General features: G+C 33.5%; 1 protein-coding gene and 1 pseudogene across 2 annotated transcripts in view; one reads left to right on the top strand and one right to left on the bottom strand.

Moving 5' to 3' along the window:
* The window catches only part of GABRG2 (gamma-aminobutyric acid type A receptor gamma2 subunit), an 80,477-nt gene that overhangs the window by 25,670 nt on the left and 27,280 nt on the right, over positions 1–27,527 (bottom strand). For both annotated transcript variants that reach the window (XM_006906490.1, XM_006906489.1), the window contains exons 4-6: positions 26,594–26,814; positions 23,197–23,279; positions 20,418–20,555 (exon numbers count right to left, since the gene is read on the bottom strand). In XM_006906490.1, the coding sequence (XP_006906552.1) occupies positions 20,418–20,555; positions 23,197–23,279; positions 26,594–26,814 (442 nt within the window). The remainder of the gene's footprint in view (positions 1–20,417; positions 20,556–23,196; positions 23,280–26,593; positions 26,815–27,527) is intronic.
* On the top strand, positions 24,683–24,801 carry LOC112475263 (annotated as a pseudogene).

Here is a 27,527-nt window from a genome sequence, read left to right as displayed (position 1 = left end):
TTGATAATAGAGACCATTATATCACCATATGCCTCTTACTAACTTTGGTCAGATGTAGTAAGAAAGAAAATCTATCTCCCACTTTATTATGCCTAAGAATCACCTTGGAAAACTGCTTAGAATGCTGATTCTAAGGTCATACTTCTGGAGATTCTAATTCCACAGAATGGGATGTGAGCTGGAAATCTACATTTTGAATAAGAAACAGAAGTGATGCTGAAGTACTTGTAACATATTGTGAGAAATCAGTCTCTAAAAAATAAAAAAGGTAGAGGACCAATTAATAAAGTTTTGGAATGATTCCAATCCTTCCACTTTTTATTTTGAAGCCCTTTCATTGCTCTAAAGGGGGAAAAAATCGATTGTCTCTACAAGTCATTTTAATGACTGACATGAGTGGATAACACAATCATCTATATCAATTGAAGAGATTTAAGTAAAGAAATGAAATCCTTTATCCCATACCTCTTGGGAATAGATGTGTTTTTGAAGCCATTTTTTAAAAGATTTTAAAATAGTAATACTGCATATGCCATTGGTTGTGGAACAATTCAGAAGAGTCGGGGACAGTAGCCATAATCAAGTATATTAATGTTTCTGCAGGAAAATTCATGAATATTTATATTAAATGGGACAAAGTCTATAGCAAGCTACATGTCTTTTCAGGTCATTTTTTTTCCTGCCTAATGAGTTGAGATCAAATCATGTTATTTTTATGACAATGAAATAAAAACTTTAATTTTCAAATTAATACTGTGACTTGAGATTAAATACTGTGGATAAGACACTATGGACTTTTAATAGCTATAGTTTATTGAACACTTAATATTTGCCTGGCATTGCACTCAGTGTTTTATACATGATACATGGTTTTTGTGTGTGTTTTTACAATATTCCTATGAAGAAATGTCCTATTGCTCTCATTTTCAAGGTGAGGGGTAAAGTGATTTGCTCAAAGACAGGCCAGTGTGTGGCACAGCCAGGATCAGGGCATGGCTGATCTGATTCTAATGATTCTTTATACCATGCTTTATAACATGCTAAACTGCCCTGCTCAAAAACCTTCTCGTTCACAGTTAAATTAATAAAGAAAAATGAGCTTCAGTGCCAACATAAATGCAACTTTAAAATCTTTTTTCATTGATTCGTAAAATGTTTTGCATATAACATAATAAATTTATGCATTCCTATAGTTCTTAGTGCAATTCACACATTCCCATTCTCCTTCCTTTCTGGGCCATGCTAGAAAACCATTCATCCACCCCCTTCGCAGTTACACGTGGTCGTATGATTGCTGCTGTAGCCTAATCCCGGATGTTACAGGACTCCATAATCCGCTGTTACCCAGTTTTGCTGCTTTGCATCTATATTATTAACTTCAGTGTCTGTTCTTAATCTATAAAACGACCAAAGTAAATATCAATTAATAATGTTGTATAATAATTTTGGTATTGACATTACTATTGATTTCTATCCTGAGGCATTTTCACCAATGAAACACAGTTAAAGGAATACAAGAAAATATATTTTGATATATTTTTGATCTGATGCCAAAGATTGCTCTGAACCTCTACTCTTAACATTAAACGAGAAGTAAATTTGATGTTAATATATTTTTAAACTGATTGTTCTTTTTTTAGCTTTCTTCTTATTACTGAGATTTCATTCTTATATTCTCTAGGTTTAAGAAAAAGAGCATTATTGTAATGGATGTTTACTGGTCATTTATCCCTTCCTTCTTCTTTGACCAAAGTTCCCTAATTTCTCTTTGGGAATTTATTTTTCTTGTTTCTCAGCCATTGAATTTGAGTAATCATCTCACTCTAGGTCCAGGGTTGAGATTATCCCTATGACCAGAATGATTAATTCAGGAATGTGAAACCTGGCCATATTTAGAACCAGTAAAGAGAATTACCAGAAACTCCAAGGAGAGGAGGGTCTCTTTGATAGTGTGGTGGGAAGATATGAGGTCTGGTCTCACTGCAGCCTTTGTATTACTGCAGAGTAAAAAGCTGGATCTCCATGGGGCCACTGTGTAAAGTCTGGGGATGAAGTCAAAACCATGGGCAGAGTATGGAAGACAGAGAGAACCCAGATCTTTGATAAGCATTTTGTGAGTTACTGAATCTGCTACTTGTGACTTAATCGTGTCTGACGCATATTTTGATTCTGAAAGTAAATTTTACTTAGGCTACATTGGGACAAAGGGAACATAAATATCTTTAAATAACTTTGAAAATGAGACTGTTCTTTCTTGAGTAGAACCAGTGACCAACTAGGCTTTAGAACTGACCCAAGAATGCACTAAGCTTCCACTACATAGCCACTCAAAATCATATGACATGAGGGGTTCATTTAATACATCTATGGTTTCAGTGAATTTATAATATATTTGAAGAGGCAAGAAACATGTGCATTAATTAAAGAAACACAAAGTGCTTAGCTGCATGGTAGTAACTGTAAGTGCAATAAAAATATTGAAGATAGAAATATGTTCAACAAGAGTCAGGGAAAATGTCATGTATGCAGTGTCACTTGGTCTTGGGTTTGAAGGTTGTGTGTGATTTGACCGTAGAGAAAGGGGCTGAGAATTTCAAAGAGGGGCGATCTACTTGTAGTGGGATGATAGTGGAGAAACTGATACTACCCCATCATTCACTCTGTCAGCTATGAGGCAAGGCCCATTTCCTACAGTGTATCCTTTACATCTCACGATAATCCCATAATGCAGACAATATTAATTCGTTTATGGAACAGCTGCCCAATTGGTTTAGTTTTGGTTTGATTGCTTTGGTTATCACAGGCACAGCATTGCAGTAGAAATCTATCTCTTACAGTTTTTAAGATACGAGATCTATGGATTGCATTTAAATATTCAACTTCCTGCTTAATTATAATCAATGCAACTTTCTTTTAACTCTGAATAAATCAAAATTACTTCAAAGTATGTAAGTATATATTTTGTCAGATTTTGAAATAAAGATATATATTTGTGTGTGTATACATCTTATAAAGTCAGCAAAATATTTCAAGTTATAGGCTAGTGCAATAAAAAAAGATATATATTAAACTCATCTCATTCAACTCCACAAATTCTATTATGCTTCTTTTTATAATTTAAAGTTAAGAACTTTTTAAAACCTGACTTTTGCCTTCCGTAACACTAAGACATTGCAAAGCTAGTGAAAGCATTAATTTATTCATGCGTGTGTACACAGCTTCTGTATGACCCTTTTATTTCAACTCTTCTACATTTTATAGTCACAGACATTCAATTGCCAAACTAAGATCTTTCAGGAAACACTGTCAATATTTTCCACAGAGATAACAGAAAGGGTAGCTATATAGACTAGTTTGGAGTGAATTAAATAAAGAGGGTAAAGAGTGCTTCCATAGTTTTATAATTATTTTAATAAATAACTAAAATAACTAGTCCTTAAGTTCCTTAAAAGTTAGATCCATGGCTCATATAACTTTTAACCTAATCTCCCTTGGTACAGTGTTGTATTTATCACATGTGCTCAGGAACTACTAAATGAATAATGAACAGAGTAACTAACTGAAGAATATCTTGGTTAAGGAAAACAATGTTGGGTTTCATACCATGTTTTAATGAGAATTTTTATTATAAACTGGTGAGTTTCCTTGTATAATGCTGTATTAATGATTCTATAGAGTTATATAGTGCTTTGCAATTACAAAGCCATTTTCACATACTTTAATTTCACTTAATTATTATAAAGATTCTATTTGGTTGGCTAAACAGACTGTGTCAGTCCTTATTTATAAGCATGGAAACTAGCTCGGAAATTTGCCCTAGTCCGTGCAGCTTGCAGACATGGTATCAGAGCTCAGATTATCAGACTTCTCATCCAGAATTCTCTCAAGTCTACCTCTTAGGCTAGGAAGATGCATTATTCAAGTAAAAGCTACAATGCTGGAGTACTGACTGCAACTTCCTAATTTTACCATTGTACAGAGAATTCTAGGTATAATCTCATGGTAGATATGAAATTTCAATCCTAGAGTGCTGGATCTCAGAGAGAGCTCAACACTCTCCTTGCCTATGATCTGTTATATTCTTCTCTACCCTAGAGAGGACTCCTGACGGACCGAGGGTAGATTGAAAGCTTAAATGTAACATCACGTGACTATCATATCTAGAGCTACAGACAGATCTGATTTATCTGGATGTAAAGCTCATACCTGATACTTCCACAGGCCAAAAATTGAAAATAAAAACAGGAGAAGGGAAGCAGAAATCACACAGCATCTCACTCAGTATTAAGCTGGCAAAGCTATGGAAATATTACGTTGGCTGATGTTTGAGCGAAGGCTCCCCAAGCAACTCCAGTTCTCAGATTTCTGGGCTGGCAGCTGGCTCTGCAGACACCCCTCTCCCACCAGCTCTGTCTGGGAGTCACTAGGTACTGCAGGCATGGGGGCGAGCATGCCTACTGCCAGAAAGAGGGGTGGGTAGAAGTAGGCAACTCGCTAAAATAAGCTCCTGGAGCAGTCACAATTAAGAACTACAATAGCTCTTAAACTGAATAATGACTATACCCAAAACTTTCAAATTATATTCCAAACATATACTAAGGTATTTTAAGAATTTAAGATATTTATAGAATAATAGTTTCTTCACTCAGGAAAAAAAAAGGTGAGGATGACATGCTATTGAAGCATGTATGCATTAATGTGCTCTGCTATCATAAAAAGTATGGATTTTTGTATGTGATGCTTCATTAAGCTTGTCACATAGAGATTCATGTAAAAATTATTTAAAACTCAGTTAGATACAGCTCATTGTCATTCTTTTGGACTGTGGGCTGCTCAAGGGCAAGAACTATATCTAATTTATTGTCTTGAACCCTATTAATGGTGCTTGAAAAATAGGAGGCTCTGAATAAATAATCAATGAACTGAACTTAGCTAACCTCAAAGAAAAGAGCTAATGATAGCTTTTGGCCACTCTTGATAGAATTTAGCAGCTTTGCACAAATATATATAGGTAGGCAGGTGTTGCGGTCTGAAGTGGGTCCGAATCCTGGCTTTTTTGCTCACTAGTTGTGTGATATTGGGCAAGTTACTTATCCTTTCTGAGCCTCTACTTTGTCATTCGTAAAATGGCTGTATCAGCACCTACTGCATGGGGGTAATAGAGAGAATTAGATTTAGATAACATTGGTACTGTTATATCCATAGTAAAAAAAAAAAAAGTCTTTTTGGATTTTTTTCCCCCCAAAATGAAGTGTATTTTCTTTAAAGCAATGAAAATCCTGAGCCAGTTAAAACGATGAAGAGATGTCTTTCTATTCAGTGTGTTTTCTGCAGGTTTACCCATGAACTTACCTGAGAGTTGGTGAAATGCAACAGTAAATAAACCTTTAAGAAAAAAGGAAGCTGACATATTTAGGAGCCTGTTGGGTGACCTTTAATTTTTTTCTTTACCTTAGTTAACACATGGTGAGGAAACTAGATGGAGAAACTAAAGCAGCACTGTTGAACTTGTCTTTGGCAAAATCTAGAAACACTTTGGCATGTGCCTTCTAGGCATGCTGGTCTCAGTTTACAGTGGTTTCTAAAGCAGAATTATGCTTTCCCTTTTTTTCCCATCTCCTATCCCTCACCAAAGGCATCCACATACAGAATCCTGCAAAACAGAACATTTAAGAACCTGGGGTTTGTGGCCAGTACAATCTCATTTCAAATCCTCTGTTTCTCTTACTGGTTGTCAGTAAGATGCTTGGACTAGTTACCTAATGTCTTTGAGTTAAAATTTTCTTATCTCTGAAAGGTGGGTAGTAATCATATCTACTTGGAGTTTTTTTTTTTTATGGTAATTAAAAGAGATACTTTGTTGAAATTGCCATGGGCAGTTTGTTATAAATAGTATGTTCTAAATAAATAAATAAATAAACCATGTCATTAATTACTAAAACATTAAATAACTGTGATTAAATATCTTAAACAGCAATTATCCTGAGAGAAATATTCAGCTAGGCTATCAGTTTTCAAGAAGAAATAAGCATTTGTTTCTATCATGACAACTAGAACAAAGGCTAGCATTAATGCAGTTTTGTAATTTTTCTTGTAACCCCACTTCAAGGCAGGAGAATGCACTGAATGCATTAAAAAGAGAAGATGGTGCTCTTAAGATTTGTTTCTAAAACTCTACATGAATTCTAATTTTAAAATGTTTTCCATCCTACATTTCTCATCAAAAAGTTTACTTTTGGGTTCTCAGAAAAATTAAGAGTGATTTTAGTATGCTCAGCTCTCAGAAACACTTGGGGACTTCAAAACTGTCAAATGCTGCATGGCCCCTTATTGGCTTTAGGTAAAAATGCATTAATCCTAAAGGCTGTCCAAATTCCATTCCTCTGTCTTCCTCTGAGTATAACTTTCTTCATCTTTTTATTTCCACATTTAGCTTTGACCTTTTAATAGAAGTTTCCCCCACCAAGAGTAGCAATAAAACGTCAGAATTTTGCCTTTTGTATTGCTTTAATAATATCCTTGATTGTTATCTGCTTGTTATCTTCATTAAATGCAGATGACAAAATCTGATCACAGGAACTCAGAGTGAGAAGCAGGAACCTGAGTCACACTCCCAGGCTTGTTCCTTCTGGAGCTGAGATAAATTATTCACTCCTCCCCACCACCCCACCTGTCTCAGTTTCCTTACTAGCACAAAGATATAAATCTTTTAAGTCTTAACTCCTAGCCATGACTTTAGAACTCTGGATCTACAGAGAATCTTATATATAATTATTACATCAATGATGATGATGCTTTTTGCATATGTGTGACACTCCTAACATGTTATAAAGCATTTTCATAGCCATTAGCTCATTTGGTTCTCTCCACACCTCTCTGAGAAAGGACACCCGCTACTGTTATATATATATCTTACTCAAGAGAAACTAAAGCACAAAGTGATAAGATAATTTGATCAAGGTAATGCAGCAAGTTAGAGACAGGCCTGGGAGTAGAACCTGGGTTTTCAAACTCTTACTAAAGTTTTTTTTTTTTTTTTTTCCTAACACTCCATGATGTTCTAATAACTTAGATTTACAAACACTATTAAAAATGCTAAATCGCATATAATTTATTCCTCAGAAAGCCTAAATGCTGACATCTTCCAGCAATATAGAAGTAGACACAGGTTATCTTTTTAACTCAATCATTCTCTCCCTCTTATCTTTATTCCCTTTGACCTCAATACCTGATGCAAGAGAGAGGACCTGCCAAAGTAAACTTCTTAGTTGTAGAACTTAACAGGGAGGCTTGGGAAAGGTATGCTGGAATGAGGTCTGAAAACCAGTTATTAGATGGTTTCTTTCCCATGAAACTAGCTGGGAGACCTTAGGCAAAATGAAGTCTCTGGACTTCATTTTTGTAATTTAGGGAATAACGGAACTTGACGAGGCAAGTCCGGGCATCTTTGACTTGCAGATTTTTGTCTTTATTGTATAACTACGGCATACAGTATTGTTAGTAGTGTGGAATGGAAAATAATGAACTCTTCTGATGCATCTAGCAAATGTAGATGTGTGTGTGTGTGTGTGTGTGTGTGTGTGTGTGTGTGTGTGTGTGTGTTTGTGTGTGTTAGACCCCCTAAGTTAGTCATGGTCAATCAACAAGTCAATATTTCTTTCGAAAATCTTTAAGCACTTTTCTTCCAAAGCCATATTATCGGACAGCTATTAAAAGGGCACTCCTACACACATCTCTGCCCTTTTTGGACACAATTCAGCTTTTCTCTCCCTCTCCTTCATTAGCTTAAATGGAAGGTTGCAAAACAATCAGGAAAGGACCATTGCATCAACCACTACATTCTACAAACTTTCAATAAATTATAAATCTCTCTTCTTTTCTGAGTCATTAAATATGCCTGTAATTTTCATGGAGATTTCTTTTTTTTTTTTTAATTTTAAGGATTAGAGAGACAAAAAAGAGGGAAAAATACAATTACATTATGGTCACTTGTTATCTGTTTCCAAGCCTATTCACAATTTCCTAAGCATTTTCAGATACTTACCTGAGTTAAGTCTCATAAAAACACTGACAGGGCAGTTGTAATTCTCTCATTTTCAAGTAAGCAAGGTGGGGTCTGAGGGACTAAATGACTTGCCCAGATGTATACACCTGTTGATAAGTTCAGCTAGGATTTACGGACAGATCCTCCTGCTAGCCCAGTATTCTTTCCTTTCAAATTTTATTAAAAGTGATGTTTTACTAATATAGCATTCATGTAATTTTATCCAGAATTTTCCTTTGAATCACAGATAATACTTAAAGTAATAGGAAGTATTTTAACTAACCTTGTTTAAGACACTCTATTACTTCCTCATTATCTTTGTGAAAAGAAAGCTGGACATAGCAAGTTAAAGTCAATTATCAATATTTTAAATTTTGCCATCAACTTGTATAACAAAACATATTAGGTTGTTACACTGCACAAGTGGAAAACATGTGTTCTTAATCTTTATTATGTATTACACACACACACACACACCTACATACCTGTTTATGTGAATAGCGTTTTTCCTTAACAAAAAGAAAATCACTACTTTCTACAAATATGCTGTGGCCTACTCTTAAAGCATAGTTTCAAATCTTAGCTCTGCCACTTATAAGCTATATGATCATGGAAATAAAAATAAGATCTACTTTCTAAAGTTGTTGCAAGTTTACATGAATCTTTTACATACATGCAATGCCCAATAAAAGATGGCTTTAACATTTGCTGCATCATCATCATTACCATTATCATCATCATCATCATCAATCATATCATTAGCAACATTACTTCTCTATATATAGATTAATAGTGGCAGATTTTTAGGATCAAAATATCTCCTACTATTCACTTATTCAGTGTCAGCCAACAAAATGGAAATTCCTTTTTACGTTAGATTAGTCTTAGGTAATGACCAAGGAACAGTGGCTTGGGAACATAGCTGCTTGTTCGTTAGTTCTAGTTCTACTAATAACTGGCCACAAGAAAATGTTTGAAATTACTAATAACACTATACTTCATCTATAAAACAGAGAAACAGAATTAATTTAAAAAATGTTTTAGAGAGGAAAGAGTTAAAATTACTGCTCATCATTAAGATTAAATAAAACATTTAAGTTTTATTTGAAACTTTTTGCACTCTTCTTACACAGAACTATTAGAGCCATTAAGGATTTTTTTTCCATGCAAAAAGTAATGGCAATCAAGGCAGCCTGAACTATTCATTATTTTGTAGCCATTCTTTATTAAATCATGTTCAATTACTTCCTCCTACTGACAAGAGGATGATTCTGGTTTATTGTTTCTTAGAAGTTACCACTGCCTAATGTCTGTAAAATTGAATTTAGTATGGAACCAATATTTATGGACTTATTTGTTGTTGTTTGTTGTTGTTGCTGTTGTTTGTAATTAATAAAGCTGCTCCAGCAGTGCAGCAGGGGAAATGTTGTTCATATTTATAAAATGTGACAGTTCCCATCACCCTACAGTCATTTTCATGTTAATATCGTGTCTTCTCACCTGCTCCTTCTGAAGTCAATTTTACATGAATAGGAAATCATGGCTCTGGGTCACTGACAAAGTGACGTAGGCTTGAACCAAAACAGTCTCTTTTCGAGAGAATAGTTCTCAGTGTGAGAGAGATTTGTATGCTGATGCTCTATTTTCTTGGTAAGTCATTCCTTTTCCTTGCTGAGGATGACTTATCCTGACACTTACATGGCCAGATCGGAGGACCATGTATAGCATAAAGGATGATGCTAATGATAAATTTTGGTTATGTTTTTGTAGTTCAAAATATGTGCTATCTCTTTCTACTAGGTCCATACCTACAGAAGTCTTTCCTTGTGGTCCTTTGTATAAGAAAAACGTGCAACACACCCCAGGGCATCAGGCTTGCTGTGGCAAATAGAATGTGAGCCATATTGACTCATTCCTATCATAGCAAAAACTTTAAGAATCATTTTATTATTTTATTTCTCTCTTTGACTATGATAACAGCAAGCTACAGAATGAAAAAACACAGGAAGAAGAACATTATCTAAAGAAATATATATATGTGTGTGTGTGTGTGTGTGTGTGTATATATATACACACACACACATATATATATATTTATATTTAGTTTTATACCACTAAAATTTGAGAGCTGTTTGCTACCATAGCATAGTCTATCTTAAACTGACCAATATAGTCTAATTCTGCCATACTTGTATGCAACCATCTTCAGATGGACAGATGATAGATAGGTAGATAGGTAGGTAAGTAGGTAGGTAGGTAAATAGATAGACAGATAGACAGACACCATAACAATAAAGATAAAACAAGGTATGCACTAGATAAAGAAAATTGGTCAAGGGCAAGTCTTCCTGCAAACACAAATTCAGGAGCAGCCTTGGTGTTCGAGTCATCACTAGATTAAAACATCAACCTGTTTGTCAGAAAACATAAGTGTCTGTTTAGTAACTTACTCTATGATTTTGGACAAGGTCCTTAATGTCTCTGTATATGTTTCTACAAGATTGATTGTACATAGTAATCTCACCTGGAAAATGAGCATCACATTGTAAAATTACTGTGAAAAGTGAATGAGACAATTTATATATAAAGGGCTTACAAATGCTAGCACGTCATATTAATATTGCAGAAATGGAAGTATCGGTACTATTTTAATGGACTGCCAGTTCACAGCACTATATACATAAACCCAATTTATATAATTAAACTTTTTAAAGTAAAATAATTAAGGTCATACTATGCACTCTTGCTTGCAAGTATTATTTCTATTTGAAGACAGTAAATGTCTGTTCTGTCTCCTCTAAGAAAGCCAAGTCATAACCATTGTCCTATCTTCACCTTTTCCTAATTTCTTATTCACAGTAAATTCATTTAACATCCTCCCTCACTCCTCACACCTACAGTGGACCTATTTTTTCTGCACCGAATTCATTTTTTCAGACTTACCAACCATCTCTATGCCAGCACCCTGGGCCCCTTGCCCCATCAGTTGCCACCAAAATTTTCTATACATGACAGGTAAAATAGATCTGTTAATTTCTGAATTTTACAGAATAATAAAAGATTAGGACAGAATAATTTCTGTTGGGAACTTGTGAGGACATAGAAACCTAAATATCCGCCAGAAGTTTGCTTTATGACAAAGCTGCTAAATATCAGGAAATAACAGCACAGTATTTTAGGGGTAAGAAGGACATTCAGTTTCAATCTAGTCTGATTTTTTTATTTTGAGATGAAGAAATTGAGGGCCAAAAAAAAGGCTTGCTCAACATTCAACTATATGGTAGCAACCCAAATAGGCAACTCATCAATAGGAATCAGAGCTTTTTGCTCTATCTCCAACTGTCTCATTTCATCAAATAATAATAATAATATAATAATAATAATAATAATAATAAGATGGCTTTATTGCAGAACAACAACTGTATTCATCTTCAGAAAAGTACAATAGGAAAAAGTGTTAATTGGTTATGCAAGACTACTAATCAGTAATGTGCAGGAAAATTGCAACAAAGCTTTTAACTGCTTAGATGTGACCTGAAAAAGAAAGAAAAATACAGACTAGATGCACAGTAGTCCATATGTGAAACTTCAGAACTCCATGTCTATTTAAAGTCCATCTTCCATGAAAGTGGATCATAAAGATAAACTGAATGAACTTAAAATTGATTTGCATTGTATGTGGTAGATGTTCATGATAAAATAAACCCAATTGTGGAATATGCAAAGCAAGGGAGACCTAGATTGGCCAGGTTCTGGCAATTATCTGTAACTCACTGTCTATTCTCAAGCAAATCTTGGTTGAGTAATCGTTTTCACATTCACTTCTTAGAGTGATGCTTTGTGATAGAAATTCCTTTTGGCTATGAAAGGTAAAAGAATATTCATTTCCACAGACACATATGTGCTCTCATTTGGTCTCATTATCTTTAATTTTCTCCAATTTTAAGTAGGGTTATAAAGGCACATTATTTTTCAGAATAAGAAAACAGTAATTGAAAGAAAAAAAAGGACATATAGCCCTAAAAATATAGCAGGGAGTGGTAGGGACTTTCACAAACTGGAGATTCTGCCTCACCTACAGGGAAAGCTCTACCAAGTTGTTTTCAAATGTAAATGAATACCTAGATGTCAAAGATGGAAAGATGCTTAATGTTTTCATATGAAATGATGCAATTGTGCAATGTTGACTAAAATAAATAAAATTTAATTCTGTCCTTGTCTAATGACCAACGCTCTAGGCTGGAGTTGAGACAATTGGCTATCAATTTATGACCACTGCCTTTGTACCTCTTTGGAGTAATTTCTCTACAAGTAAAATAACAATTTGGCTTTATCTTCAGAATTTAACCCTAAAAATTTATTTTTCTATTAGTCTAATTTTGTTCTCAGTCACTGATACTGGTAACGAATCACCAAACTATGAAAATGTAATCATTAGGTGGTTACAATTGGTGTCCATGATTGCATTATTTCTTTAACAAGCAACTATTATGCAGCTCATGAATTATGCATTGTATTGTACAGTACATACCTCTTTACCACTTAGCAGTGAACAATAGATATAATGAAAATCAAGGTGCATGGTGCTATAAGTCATATGAGTATAGGCAGATTAGAAATCATTTTTGGAAACTATTTAATAAACTCAGTTGTCTAAATTGAAGCTTTCATACCATCAGCAACATCATGTATTACACTTTTGTATTTGTAAATTAAGGTATCTTATATTGCTGATGGAGGAACACTTATGTGCAAAAAAAAATTAGGTTTTGGTGGGGATAGGAGAAGAACTGTAATTTAAAAAATAAAAAACACTGCTTTGTGGGGGGGTTGTCCTTATTCTGAAAAATGATTTATAGCAAAGAGTAGTTAATTTTGGAGTGAAGAAATTTGAAGAAAAATGTGAAAAATTAGACATTTATTATGTGGTTAAGACATTAAGTGTTAAGCATTGTCAATTTCTTGAACAGCAGAGACCCCCATATATAAACATAAATGAAAAATAATATATTAAGTGATATCTAATGTATTTGTCAATTCTCTTTTCCTTGGACTTTTCTGCTCTTCTCGAATGGAATAATTGATTTTTATAATGAAATAGATTACAGGAATGGCAGGTGAGAATGGTAAACAAATTCTGGTCAGCCCTAGCTTGTATGGCCGGCACATTCTTTTCTGGGCTGTTGTGCATTGCATCGTGCAGTGATCTTATTATAGTCTTATTTTGAAAAAAAGAAAGTTAAATTTAAAAACAACAACGTTATTTTCCTCATTGGTGTTTGCGACCCATTTCAATCTCCAACATGCTTAAATTTGCATATCAGCAATGCTAAATAGCATTATTTTCTGAAAATGCAAAAATAAGATGAAGAAATTATTCAATTGCATTAAATACAGTGACAGGAAACTTGAGTGAGTTTGAGTGTACAGTATAATGTCTGTAGACTCAGTCTCCATTATCTCACATTTCTATAGGTTTAAAAATCATTTAATATTTTAATTTATTTGGGGGCAGCAGCTGGACAGGAGGGCTCTATTAGTTATAACAATCATACTGATGGAGGTGTCTTTTATATGTAGGAAATAGGATTTTCAATTGAGTTAAGAAACACTAAAAGCTTGGATAAAAGGTAATGTCATTTGACCTCATTGGTTTTGATAGACTGCCAAAATAAGATATTAATTTTCAAAATTACTGTAAATAGTAGTCACACAAACCATTCATTATGTTTTCTTTCTGATGAGATTTTTCTGCAAAGAATAAATTTATACAAATATACTGGACCCAACAGATTTTTAATTAAGGCCTGATTTTGATGATAACCCATAGGTCCACTTAGCAAATGAATAATAATATAAGCAGTAAATGTGTTTCTGAAAAATGAAAGGATATCATGGCTAAATTGTTTTTCACTTGATATTATTGCTATGTATAAATATAATTGCTATTCCTACAAGTTAACATTTTGTTGATGCATGTATACAGTTATCATATTAAGGGCTATTACTTCACTTTACTGCCTCTATAAAATTAGCTATTACTAAGCTTAGGAATAACTTTTAATTAATTCATCTCTTTACCTTATATGTTTATGAGAGGCAGTGGGGCAATAATTTGGGATCTGGATAAATAACTCTGCTTTATTGAATATCCTTAGCCCTCTAAACTTAAGTTACTTCATCTGTCAAGTGGAAATAGTATCTTTCTCAGAGGTTTGTTGTGAGAAATAAAATGATATCATGCATGCTGCACAGATGCTAGAAAGTCATATGATGCTAGAATGTCCCTTCTTAGCACACAAATGAGCTGCACTTCCCAGTCCCATTTTATCTCCATGGAAACATGCAACTAGTTCTTGCCAGTGGAATGTGAGCAGAAATGAAACGTGTTACCTTGACACCAGTTTTCATTGGATTTTATATGACTTCTCTAAGCAATCTCTAACTCTCAAGCTCTATCTTCCCACTATGTAATGTCAGAGCAGCCTTGAAATTTTAAATTCTAATGTGAGATATTCGAATATAATATATGAATATTCCAGTATTGCAACTTAAAGAAAATAAAAAATAAAAAATTTGGTTAATACTGTGTGTGTGTGTGTGTGTGTGTGTGTGTGTGTGTATCATATCACTAGGAACAAAATAGATAAATAGATGGAGTGGGAGTGTTATTCCCCCTGAATTGAAAACCTAAAGGAGTTTTTACATTTGATTTGCTATAAGACATGTTGAAAACTTAATGAAGAAAAACAACCTAGGAAAACATTAATTTATAAAGAAAGTTGCTTTTACGTTAAGACATCTATTATGTAACCTTGGTTACATCAGAGGTTATGAATAGCTCTAAGGACAAAAACTTCAAGGAAGCATCTAGTCAAATGAATTTCTTTTATAAATAAGAAACTTCTATCTCAAGTGACTTCCCCATGGCTCTTCCTGGCCCAGCTGTCTTTATAGTAATTCATATATTTTCCTCTCCTGAAATCAATTAATTTTTATTAACCAAAGTTTTAAAAAATCTATTATTATGCAGTTTTCCACTGATTTATTTTAAGATATTATGTTACTTCAAGTAGTTTGAAAAGCTTATTATTGACTAAAATGGTCAAACAACTCACTGTGACTCAAAAGTGATGAAAGATTGTAGGATCGATGCTGTAGTTTTCTCCTCTCTTATCATTTAGGTTTCTATTTTTTGTTTGTTTGTTTCAACCTCTTCAGTGAAAAAACATACTGTTAACTGTGTCTTTTTTTTTTTTTTTTTTTTGCTTTCCCTTTCTCTTTCCTCTAAAATAATTCACCTCAATGATGAGTAAAAGTCATCTTAATTAAAACGCAGCCTGGAAGGTGGGAACTTTTTTTTTTCTATTTGGAGAATTATTTGACCAATACACATACACTGATATAGGCAGATAAGGTTGGACTTGAGCTTAGTATTAAATAAAGAAAACAGGGCACAAGAACCTGAAGTAGATACAATCTACCTAGAAAACGTCGGGAAAGATAAAGGGAGGATGGTGGGCAAGGTTTGAAGTTATAAGGTTGATTATACATATTTTAGAAATCAAGCAATGAACATGGACTTCATCCATGGAGGTGGCTTTTCTAAAATTGCCATCTATATAAGTCACTATTAGAAAGTAAGATGAATTTAGTGGTATGTGGACTTTTTTTAAATATTTATGCATTTCTTGTAATAGAAATCAGGAAAATATAACTAGGACATGGAATGTAAGCCAAAAAAGATGTTAAAGACAAAAAGGAAGCAAATAATAGTTAATGTACATAAGTTTGCCAAAAAAAAATTGTGAAGATATTTTATGAAACACTGATGTTTGCATTGCTAAAGACGACATGGAAGCTGTAATGGTTTTCTACTATAGGAAGAATGGGATATATTCTTTTTGATTCGGAATGATGGTATTCAGATCCTATGTATGTAGGTTTCCCCCATTTGCCCACTCTTCTAGCCCACATGTTGAGATGAGAACTTGAAGAAACAATGTTCTGCTTGATACTAATCGTGCAGATAATTTGGTGAGCTGGTAATGGTGACATGACCACATGTTGAGATGAGAACTTGAAGAAACAATGTTCTGCTTGATACTAATCGTGCAGATAATTTGGTGAGCTGGTAATGGTGACATGACCAAATGCTTCTACCTTAGAATAAACAATGAGTAATGGAAAATACATATACTAGAATTACACATTGCTTCTTAAACTGAGACAAAATGTACAGTTTTATCAATGTAATTATTACAAGTAATCAATTCTAAAATTACCTACTAATCAACAACTCTAAGCAAGCCACCATGCTAATAGCGTCATAGATACAAAAACAAAGGTAACTTCTGTTGTGCAGTTTGTGATATGTTGATGTGAAGACAGAAAAGGAGGAATAAAACCAGTGCCCAAGCAACATGAAGTAGAAATTATGTTTTCATTAGGTAGTTGAAAATTCTATGAGGGGAAGTAATGGAATAATAATGAAGAGAATAATAATGATAAATAATAATAGAAATAATAGTAACGCCTTCTATTCACCGAGTCCTGTTTATGTGCCAAGCAAAGATTTAAGCATTTTTAATGGAGTATCTTAATCCTCAAAGCAACCCTGCAATATTGATGATATTGAACTTAGATGTATTAAATAATTTAGAGAAGCCAGTATTCAAATGTGAGCTGTCTGACTCCAAGAGCGCACATTCTTAAAAATTGTTTGACATTGTTCTGGTGGTATGGTCAATAAAAGCCTCATTGAGGTGATGCTGCTTATTTAAGGCTTAAAGTCATAAAGAAGGTGGGGATGAGTAGGTAAGCCATTCAAAAGAGAAAGGAGACAGAGATTCAATGTGTGTATGAGATTGGCTAGTTATATTCAATAAACCATGACAAATTATTTCTATCACAAGCTGGGAAATTATAGAAAACAAAGATAGAAAGTTTCTGAGATCAAGTGCTTACATATTAGGAACAATGGCTTATGCTAAATTGAACCTACTGGACTCTTGAGACATGGTAGAAGTCGTGCTTCAGGAAGACACATTGGGCCACCGTGGGAATAACATAGTGTAGTGATTAAGAGCCTGAGACTATGAGCAAGCCACTTGAATTTATAGCCCAGATCTTGTAACTGATCCCTGAAAATAAATAAACTCCTAGAAGTCTCATTTTCCTCATGCATGTGATACCTTTGGTATTGATGATAGTAAATATGGCTATGATTATGAGAAAGTAAGTCATTTACATAAAATGTTTGCTATGGTGCATGTAGTTACTGCTCAGTAACTATTAGCTTTTATGATTAATGTGTAAAGGTTGAATTGTATAAAGGAGAGACTGACAGCAGGGATGTGACTTAATAGGCTACCAACACAGTCCAGATGAGAACAGATAAAATTGTGAACTAGGACAGTGGCAGTAGCAACTGAAAAGAGGACAGTTACACAAGATATTTCAGATGCATAAGTGCCTTCATGATTCATTAGATGTGGGAGGCAGAGACGTGACTCTTTGAGTGTTCATGCCTGGCTCGCTGGGACAATGATGGTGCTATTACTAGATATAGAACAATGAGGAAGACATCATGGTTCGGAGGAGAAATCATGGATCTAGAATCTATTTTGATGTATTGACTATGGATTCAAGTTTTATCAATCTGCCACGAAGGCAATATTTTTCTCAAGTGTGATATAGGAGTCGATTCAGGTGGTGGATGCAAGGATTATCAAATAGGATTACATTCCATTGTGAAAAAATTATTTCCTGTGGAATGCTCCCTTTATCATTCGGTTTACATCAAGGAAATGTTTTGCTGTGATGCTAGCTGTGCTTTGCCATTTCTCTAATACCTCTCTCTCTTTTTCAACATACTCACATTCTGGGGAACACAAATATATGCACTTAAAATTTAAGAATTGTTTGTGTTTCATGATATATTTATGTCAACTTCTATTTATGTTAAAAAATTAACAAAAAACACTGAATCAATTTAAAGAAAAAAAAATACTAACGAACCAACAGTACAGTCTCTTGGATATAACAACATCATGAAAGGTGGGCTTGAATGAATGAAGGTTAGAAATCCCTACAATAAGCTGGGTAACATTTTAAGCAATGTTCCTGCCCAATTTCCACAGAGGTTTCTTAAAGGGACACATTTACTATAAGTCTAGGAGAAACTAATATAACTTCTTTGTAGATATAACTAGTTACAGAGCTATTCTTGAAAATAAGGATGACATCATAAATCAAACAAAAGATTATGCAGAAACTTCCAATCATTACAAAATTAATTACACAAGAATCATGTGCCTCTTTGTATTGGTGTTAAGTTTCAGTTCAGCCCCTTTCTTCACAGAAGCAATTGAAATAGCACTGCATACAAAATACAAACCAACGAAAGCAGGGAATGGGCAAAAAGACCAATGTGAAGGCTAATGACCATATTAAAATTCACAAGGATTTGATGCAGTCAATTAAATGACGCTACCCCAAATCAAATCTGATATCAATGCAGTTTTGCTTTGATTTCCCTAAGAAGATTAATAGCTTTGTAACACACTGGTTATTTTTATTGCTATGCTTTAAATAGATCGTTTTCTTCTGAAGTATCTCTTAGGAGACAATTAATACTCTAGATCATTCTCAATATGAGACATTGGGGAGGGGGGTGATTTTAGGCCCTGTAATATAAAGCCAACCCTTCTCTCACAACTATTGGATTGTAATATTTCTTTGAGCTCAAATGACTAAAGAAAAGATTGGCTAGTCATGAATTTGTGGGTTCTGTTTTAGGGTGCTGGAATAATTATAGAAATATAAATATACAACAGAACTCAATGTCCAATTTCTCATTCTGGAAGCATGCAGACTTGGAGATTATTTTTACACACGTTCTGCATTTCACAGATGGAAGACTTCAGTTCTAAGGCAATCCTTAATCTTTTTTTGGCACCAAATGAAAAACTCTTCTAGTACTTGATGGTCAGGATTTCTAGAGAATAAGGGAGCAGAAAGCTACTTTTCAAAAATATACTTTAGCATTTCTTTGACCTTATCTCAGATTCTTTTTGTAAAATAAAAGACTTTAGGAGAAATCTGCAAATATCAAAAGTAATATTGGGGCCAGATAGCTCTTTGATTTAGAGGATGGTGTTTGTGAAGGTAGAATCTTAAATTTCCATCTTTGTGTAGCTCCTAAATTTGCTTCTCTCTGTACAAAATACCAAGGCCTTATTCTAAATTAGTCAAGACAAAAAATATGTCGTAAGTTCCAGGGGGAAAAAAATCAGGTATAAGTGAGTAAATAGACAGAAACAGCTTAATTCATGGAAAAGTATGTCTTAGTAGATGATAAGCTGAGAACACTATGATTATATTTGAAGTTGGAACATATTTAAATTTATGTAGTTTAAACAGGTGTAGCTGGAGAAATCTGTATGGAGTATATACTTAGAATTGCAGAAGGTTCATACTGTCCACCCATGAGACAGATCTGGTCTGGAAATATGTTTAACTTGCTCTCACATGAGTTTTCTAATTAATTCAATGAATACCATTAAAGTCATAATTTTTAATATAAAAATATAGATTTTAGCTTTTCTTGAAAATTTGAAATCCTGACCACATAAGGTGTCATGCTTGATAAGTATAATTCATATTAGTAAAACCTATTATTTATTAAATGTTCACTACATGCCAGATATCGCTCTAAGCCTTTTACTCTTTTTTTTTGTTTTCTATGTGTAGGATGCCTGTGATGCAAATCATTTTATTCACATTGGTTATGTGGGAAAACTGATCTCCTAAGAAATTCAGTACTTTTCTCAATATCTACAGCTCGTAATGGATGGAGTTGTGATTTGAACCAAGGCCTGTTTGATACCAAAACCCAATGACCTTCAAGTGATAGAGTCAGTTCAAAATACTAAATTACTAAACAGAATTAGTCCATATACATTATGGTCACTTTTCTGGACCGTATTTGTGGAAAGTTCTTTTTTTTTTTTTTTCCTGTGAGATTACTTTAAATGCTCCTATTTCAATATATTATAAAACATATTTCCAAAAGAAACATTACACCTATACCTAATAAATATTTTCTTCTTTTAAATAATTGCTAATCATTTTTGCTTAAACAAATTAAGCAAATAATTCACTTATCCAATGCGCTTCAAATTGATAGAATCCATTTATATTTATCCATTATACTAGAATACCAATTATAATTTCCTCTAGTAAATTAAAACACTTCATTTAATTTTCTGAATATCATTTTTAGACAGATAATAAAAAGCCTTCTGAATCATATATACCAGAATTTTAACTCTGGAAGGGTCACTCAAAATTATTTTCAAGTACATCTTACCAGAAGTTGTCTTCACTACTTCAGTGGTATTTCTCAGTCCAACAAATGAAAATTGATAAAGCCTCCAAGATCTTGTGTCACCCACTTCAACAGAACTACGCTTCCACTGATAGACAATTTCTTCACGTGGATATCCATCTGCCATGAGATGGGAAAGCACATATTTAAAATTATTATAAATAAACATATGTAGCAACCACCTTCCAAGAACAAGACGCTGAGAAAGATACTGAGAGAGAGTTGTGACTTAATGAGAATCTCAGACTAAAGAGTTTCACGGTAGAGAAAATAAATACAATGCCATCATATCCTGATGGGTAGTTAGACTTACAAATCGTGAGATCAGAATCACCATTGAAAGTCACTTAAATTGCATTAAAAATATATTACATATACATGATTTTGTATATATAATATATGCACACTTTACATACATAGTCTTGGATAAGATATAAAAAGTGGCCAGTATATAATAAATAGTACATATACAAGATATTATTTCATCGTGAAAGGGGGTTAACCAGGGCAAGATTTTTAGAGTTATACAGAAACAGAAAATATTAAAAGAACACACTCAAATTCCTCTCCAGAGCATGCACTTGGAGTGAAAGATGATTGGGAAAAATAACCTCAACTATTTACATTATTTTCTCTCGATTTGCTGGGACTTCATTTTAATATACATAGAAATCTACAATTAAAAGCAATGAATGGAGATGCCAAGGGGAAGATCTCAATTAGCACTGTGTAGGTTCTGAGGAGACAGCCTTGTTCAGCCAAGAGAACAGAAAGCCTTCATAAAAGAGGCAGTAAGTACACTGATGCAGTGATTATCATTACCATTTCCTAGTCCTGATACTCTGGACGAGTGTCATAATTTTTTTTTTTTCTAAATTATTTGTTTCCTTATGGGGTGGTCGATAGTATTTATTCCATGGAATTGATGGTCAATGTATTTATGTTTAATGAATAAACATTAAACAGTAGACTAAACTATCAAGTAAAGATGACTGATAGATTATAGATGATAGATAGATAGATAGATATTTTTAAAAAACTAGAAATCATCTCAACTGCATCTATTAACAATGCTATGTAAAGATAAGTCTTGATTATGGAGGCTGACTGATCACTTGGAATAAAATGTCTTATGTTTCCTCCGTTTCTTTCAATCCAACTCTTTGTCTATTATGTGTTTATTAATTAAGAAGAAATGAAAGAGAAAGCAGGAGACCCAGATTGCTATGGAACAGGGATGTCGGTGGGGGCAGGATGTGGTAAAATCTGAGAAAAAGAATAATGATATTAGGAAACTTCCTATGGAGACTGTATTGGTAGATTTAATTTTTTGATAGAAATAAGTAATGTTAAGTTGTGTTCCGGTTCAGGAGACAGTTGTCAATTTGTGACCTGATGGCACAGAAATCACCAGTTCTTAAGCTTTACCTGACCTAGGAGAGTAGTCTCAGTTGGAAAATTTAAAAAAAAAATTAAGTCTAGTCTCCTAAAGTTTAGGGAAGCTTTCACTTTAAAATATTCCATTCTTAGATAAAGTAAAATATGTGAAATAATATTTATAATGAGAACTTTTCTAAATATATATGATGTACAGTGATTTTTTTTTTCTAGTTCCCTCTGGAATTGGGATAATGATGAACATATGATTGCTTCTCTAATTGTTTTTTTTTTTTTTCAAAGTATCATTATGATGATTTAGTTGGCTCTTAGGAGTCTTCCTCGCTCCCTGACTGGGAAAGTATATTTATAAAAATAAAAACTTAAAATTCATAATCAGTTTTTTATTCTGCTTGGTATGCACGTTGGCAGACCAAAAATTAGGAGGAGCTGAGCAACTTAACATGTATGCTGAACAAGTAGCAAGGCAAACATTTGGGGAAAATTGAGGCCTGTTTTTGATTCAGACAGGAAATATCTGAAGTTTACAAAATTTCACTGTATATTTTGTTAGAATCATCATAGATCTTCTCACTTTATTCTATTACTGATGATAATACTACTAATAAAAATAATAGAGATTTTTATTGAATCTTATGTGTGAGGTAGCATACCAAGCATTTTACATACACTCTATCAACAAAACAGTTATGGTGGGGCAGGTCTTATCATCTCTTTTGGGCACCTGGGAATGAGGACTCTCTGAGAGATTTAGGCATTTGCTCAAGTCTGTAGTGATGGAGTTGGGATTTGAACCAGACCCATATGATAACATAAATTAGTCTTTTACTCACTGGAAGGGAAGTAGGTCTAGATATTACTAGAACTCTAGGAGGAAGAGAAGGTAATTTTCAATTTTGTTATCTTTAACAGATATACTAAAATTGGAATGAGCAGACAACACTGTTGGATCTCTCTGCATCCTTAAAGGTAAGGGAGAAAATGAGCAGCAAATGTGCCACCCCTCTCTTCTCCTGGGCCCATGGGAGGAGGGTCATGAATAATCCACCATTACCTTTTTCTATTGGGACCAGGCCTTGCTCTAAAGTTCTTCTCAACAAAGGACTCCAGGCAACCTCTTCCAATTCATTAAAAGTTTACGCCTCAATGAAACATTTGTAATTCCCACTAAATTAGATTTCTTTTTGCAGGAATCTCTAACAGGGACAAACTAGTGTTAGGATGAAAGAAACTGTCAAAATCTTCAAAATCAATAACATTGCTTAATGCAATTTTGCATTCCCTGTGAATCTCTCAGTTATTTGTTATTACAATTAGATTCTTGGTGAAAGGGAATACAAAACATAGAATGAGTATTACTTACAACTGGAGAACTCCAAGGGGCAGGAGTGTTCATCCATTGGGAAATTGTGCAATTGTAATTGGCACTCAGCATCGATAGTCAACCTAAGTAGAAAGATATGAAATGTAAGTTGAAAGATTTTAGACATAGTTTTAAAAATGTACAGTAGAACAATTTCTAATGACCATTCTTGATCTTTATTCCTGGATAGTATGTCTATCTCATATTCTTATTGATAACAAAAGGTGATTCCCACTGAAGAAATCCACTAAGTCCAGGAGAAAATTGTTTAAGACTTAATGCAATCCATTCATTTTAACAGACCAAACAATAGGTTCTCATTGTCCTCAACTTTATTTATTCAAAATTTATGCTCATGTATTTATTCTTTTGGCAAATTATTGCACAGATGAATTACTCAGGGAATGTATTTACGTTACTTAACAGAACAAACTGTTTTAAGAACTTAAGCTCATTTACTGTTTGCATATATATGAATGCTGATAATCCTCAGATCTTATCTGCTAATTAAAGTAGAACCTTCTGTTAATAGTACTTGTTAGCTTTTAGCTTTAAATTACTATATGTGATTTTAAAAATATCTATGTTTCACAATGGAGTATTGTGCTTTTTACGATAGAACGCTATAAAGCTATTAAACAGGATGTCGAAGTAGAAAAATATCTAATGGCAAACAAGCAATGTTAAATACATACACGCAGACATACTACAAAAATATTTGCAAATAAGTCTCAAAATATTTGCAAATGAGGTGCTTATTAAACATGCAGGTTTTCTGGATCTCAGTATAGGCTAGGATTCTAGAAGGGAGAAAATTTAAAGGAGTTCTAGATGTTTAGATCACCTTTGAAGAAGTCTGAACATATTCTAAAATTGTACTGCTGATGATTGATGATTTTTAAAATTTCATATTTGTTAGCTATTATTTCTTACAATGATATCAGTCTTGAAGTAATAAAACTGTTATTTTATGAACATTTGTTTACTTTAAAAGATTTTATATGTTAGCATAATTTTTAACTGGGGGTATTTTATTTTTCTGTGGTATAATAGAGCAATTACTGATATTAAAATATAACTAATAATCATTGAGCCATTAATTGTTTACATGGTACTTACTAAGGTTAATTGTTCTCTCATTTAGTAAGCGTTATTATGGCTTTATTATACTTGAACTTGCACGAAGTCACAAAGTTAGTGGCACAATTGAGATCTGAACCCGATTATCTGTCTCTAAAGCTGAAGGTTTTAATCATTGTCACTCACTAATCATATGCTCTTCCAAAGAAAATATTAGTTTTATTCATAAGTGAAATTATAATTAAATTTTATATTTTAGTATTATTTCTCCAAAGTAAACTGGAATTATTGAAATTAAAAAAATATATAGATAGATTGCAGAAACATAGAGCATATATGTATTTTATTTATACATACATACACATTTATAACTCATTATAGCTAAGAACAAGAACAAAACCATCTCATCTATGACCATGCCACCCTGAGCAAGCCCGATCCCATCTGATCTCGGAAGCTAAGCAGGGTCGAGCCTGGTTAGTACTTGGATGGGAGACCACCTAGGAAGACCAAATGTTGTAGGCGTAAAAAAATAAAATAAAATAATAAGAGATTGTGAGCTGACAAAGTCCTTGCAATCTGTGAGGTCAACGAAGGGTTGCCTCGCCTAAAAAAAAAAAAAAAAGAGTAAAATCATCTCTCAGTATAGATTGGCAACTCATTCAAACCTTGAGCAACAGTTTTGCGTTGGTTTCCCTAATTAAATATTGTATAGTGATTCTGCAAATTAACAGAAGTGAAAAAAATGACTAGAATATTCAGAGAATGTTAAATTAACTTGAGATAGTGTGACTGCCTTAATATTTCAAAAGCTAGACTGAAATCTGATTTATCATAAAAACTTTTATTTCCACTGGATTCTAATTCTAGTTATTACCTTATCTCTGACTTAAAACCCGTGATAAATTCAAAATATACGCAATGAATTTCTTTTATAATTGTAGCCATTTTTCCTAGTAATTGATGTAATTGTTTAATTAATATAAAGGTTCGTAGCCATTTTAAAATATTTTATTTTGTATGTTGAATATTATATTAGGCCTAAAGTATGTCACAAAGGCATTTATCATGAATTATTTTGAAGCTAAAAGTTCCAGGATACTAAGAACTAGAAAAATTATATTTATATTTTTTACTAAAATATATATATATACAAATAAATTTAGTATCTGCTATACTCCTGTATATCAGGTTCTACATTAACCATTTTACATATCACCCCATTTAGTCCTTATAACAACTCTGTAAGATAAGAATCGTTGTCTATTTTATAGAAATTAAAGAAATGAAAGGTAAGAATTTGTTCAATTGAGTGTGGTGCATATCATGGGAATAGTGGTGCCTTCTTTCCTGGTAATCTCCATCAGTTTCCACCTAATCTCTCTAATTAAAAACGTAACCAAGTAAAAGTATTAAACTTGCTATACAAACAAAGCTTTGTGATACGTCTTCTAGACCCCTACTACTAGATAGCTGCACCAAGTTCTGTACATACAATCTCTGTAGAGTTACCTTAATACATTCAGATAGTACAATATAGAGCTAAGCACTAAAGCGAGATTTATCAGATTCTTAAGTCTATGTACTTACCTATTATGTTGTTTAATAATACACTCTCTTTAGCATAAAAATATTTTAAATGTTTGGAAATATGAAGTGCTAAGATAATAGCATAAAATAATTTAAGTAGAAATCTTCCAAATGTCACTTAATATTTAAGTTCAAAAAAATATAGCTCTAACTTTTTCCAGAAGATGTCTATTTCGAAAAAATAGCCAATGAATTAAGTCAAACAGCCTATATCAGTGTAGTGGGGAGCGGGGGCTCAGAGATAGAATTTATTCTAGTTACTTGCCATTGTGCAGCTACAAAGAGAAAGACAAGTGGGAGATTTCCATATCAAAGTTCTCCTTTTGCAATGGTTTCCTTGGAAACAGAGGCTTTTCCAAGCATAACAAATGGTGGTCCCAAGGATGACTAACTATTTTAGTTTTCATTTTTTAAAGTAGCAAGACACACACAAACAAAAGCCAAGACTGATGCAAAGATCAGGTGATCTTACAAAAGAAAGGGAAATTTTATGTCCTTCTGAGAAAACTGAGTTCTCACATAAGTCGCAGAAAATGATTTCTACCTATGACTAGTCCTTTGGAAAGGCTCATCGATAACAAAAAGAACAACTAATTTTGTAGTGTCATGTACTGTTTTGATCAAACATGCCAACCCAGAGGTAGGCTTGAAATTTCTTTTGTCTTAAGAGAGTGTGTTTGATCTTTATTTTATTCCCATCAATTACTCCTTTCTTTTCCCAGAATACCTTAAAGTATAGAGCACTCGACCATCATTCCAAATTCTCAGCATCCTATTGGGGGTGGTTATCCAGTGTGCATCAGCCTTTTTTGAATTTCTGAAGAAAGTGTCTGGAATCCATATTTTCCCCACCATGTTGCTATTCAATCGGAGAACTTTAATGGTGCTGTTAAATTTCAAACGTCTGTCATACCATGTTTGGGCAAAAAATATATCAATCGTATATTCCTGTTTTAAAAAAAAAAGATGAAATAGAACATTTTAATACATAGGATTATATCATAGAGCATTTGTTTGTATGTATAACTTTTGTTCTCACTGTCAATATGAAGCAAAGTTACTTTGGCTTTGAATAGTCCAAATGAAAGCAAAAACTTTGCTAAGAACACTCACTCAGCTTTTGTAGACCAGTTGATATTTTTAGGGAAAAATAGATTCATCTAAATAAATTCTGGCAAAAGATCATAGCTCTGATACAGTTGTTTGCACTTGGTGTCTATGAAGCAGAGTTTCTCATGTGTTCTTGGCTAGCTAATTCATTGTTGTGGGGCTGTCTTGAGGGTTTTAAGATGCTTAGTAGCATTCCTAGCCCCTACTCACTTGATGCCAGTAGCACAAACATCAACCCCTACCCACCAAGTTGTGACAACTAAAAAAGTACGTCTAGACATTGCTAAATGTGTTATGGAAAACAATTACCAAAGTTCAGAAACTTCACTATCAGATAAAAGTCCACAACACTCAAAAACAGTCCTAAACTGAAGCTCTGGAGGCTCAGTCACCTCATAATACAATGGGGACCCTAAAGAACCTATCTTGTTAGGTAGTGTGAGGATAGGAAAAGGGACTACACATAAAGTTCTTTTCACTGTATCTGGCAAATATAACAAACACCAATACAATATGTAAGATAACATTTTTTAACTATTATAGTTGTTGTC

Source organism: Pteropus alecto, unplaced genomic scaffold (genome assembly GCF_000325575.1).
Source record: "Pteropus alecto unplaced genomic scaffold, ASM32557v1 scaffold40, whole genome shotgun sequence".
NCBI classification, from domain to species: domain Eukaryota; kingdom Metazoa; phylum Chordata; class Mammalia; order Chiroptera; family Pteropodidae; genus Pteropus; species Pteropus alecto.
This window is presented reverse-complemented; position numbering and strand designations above follow the sequence as displayed.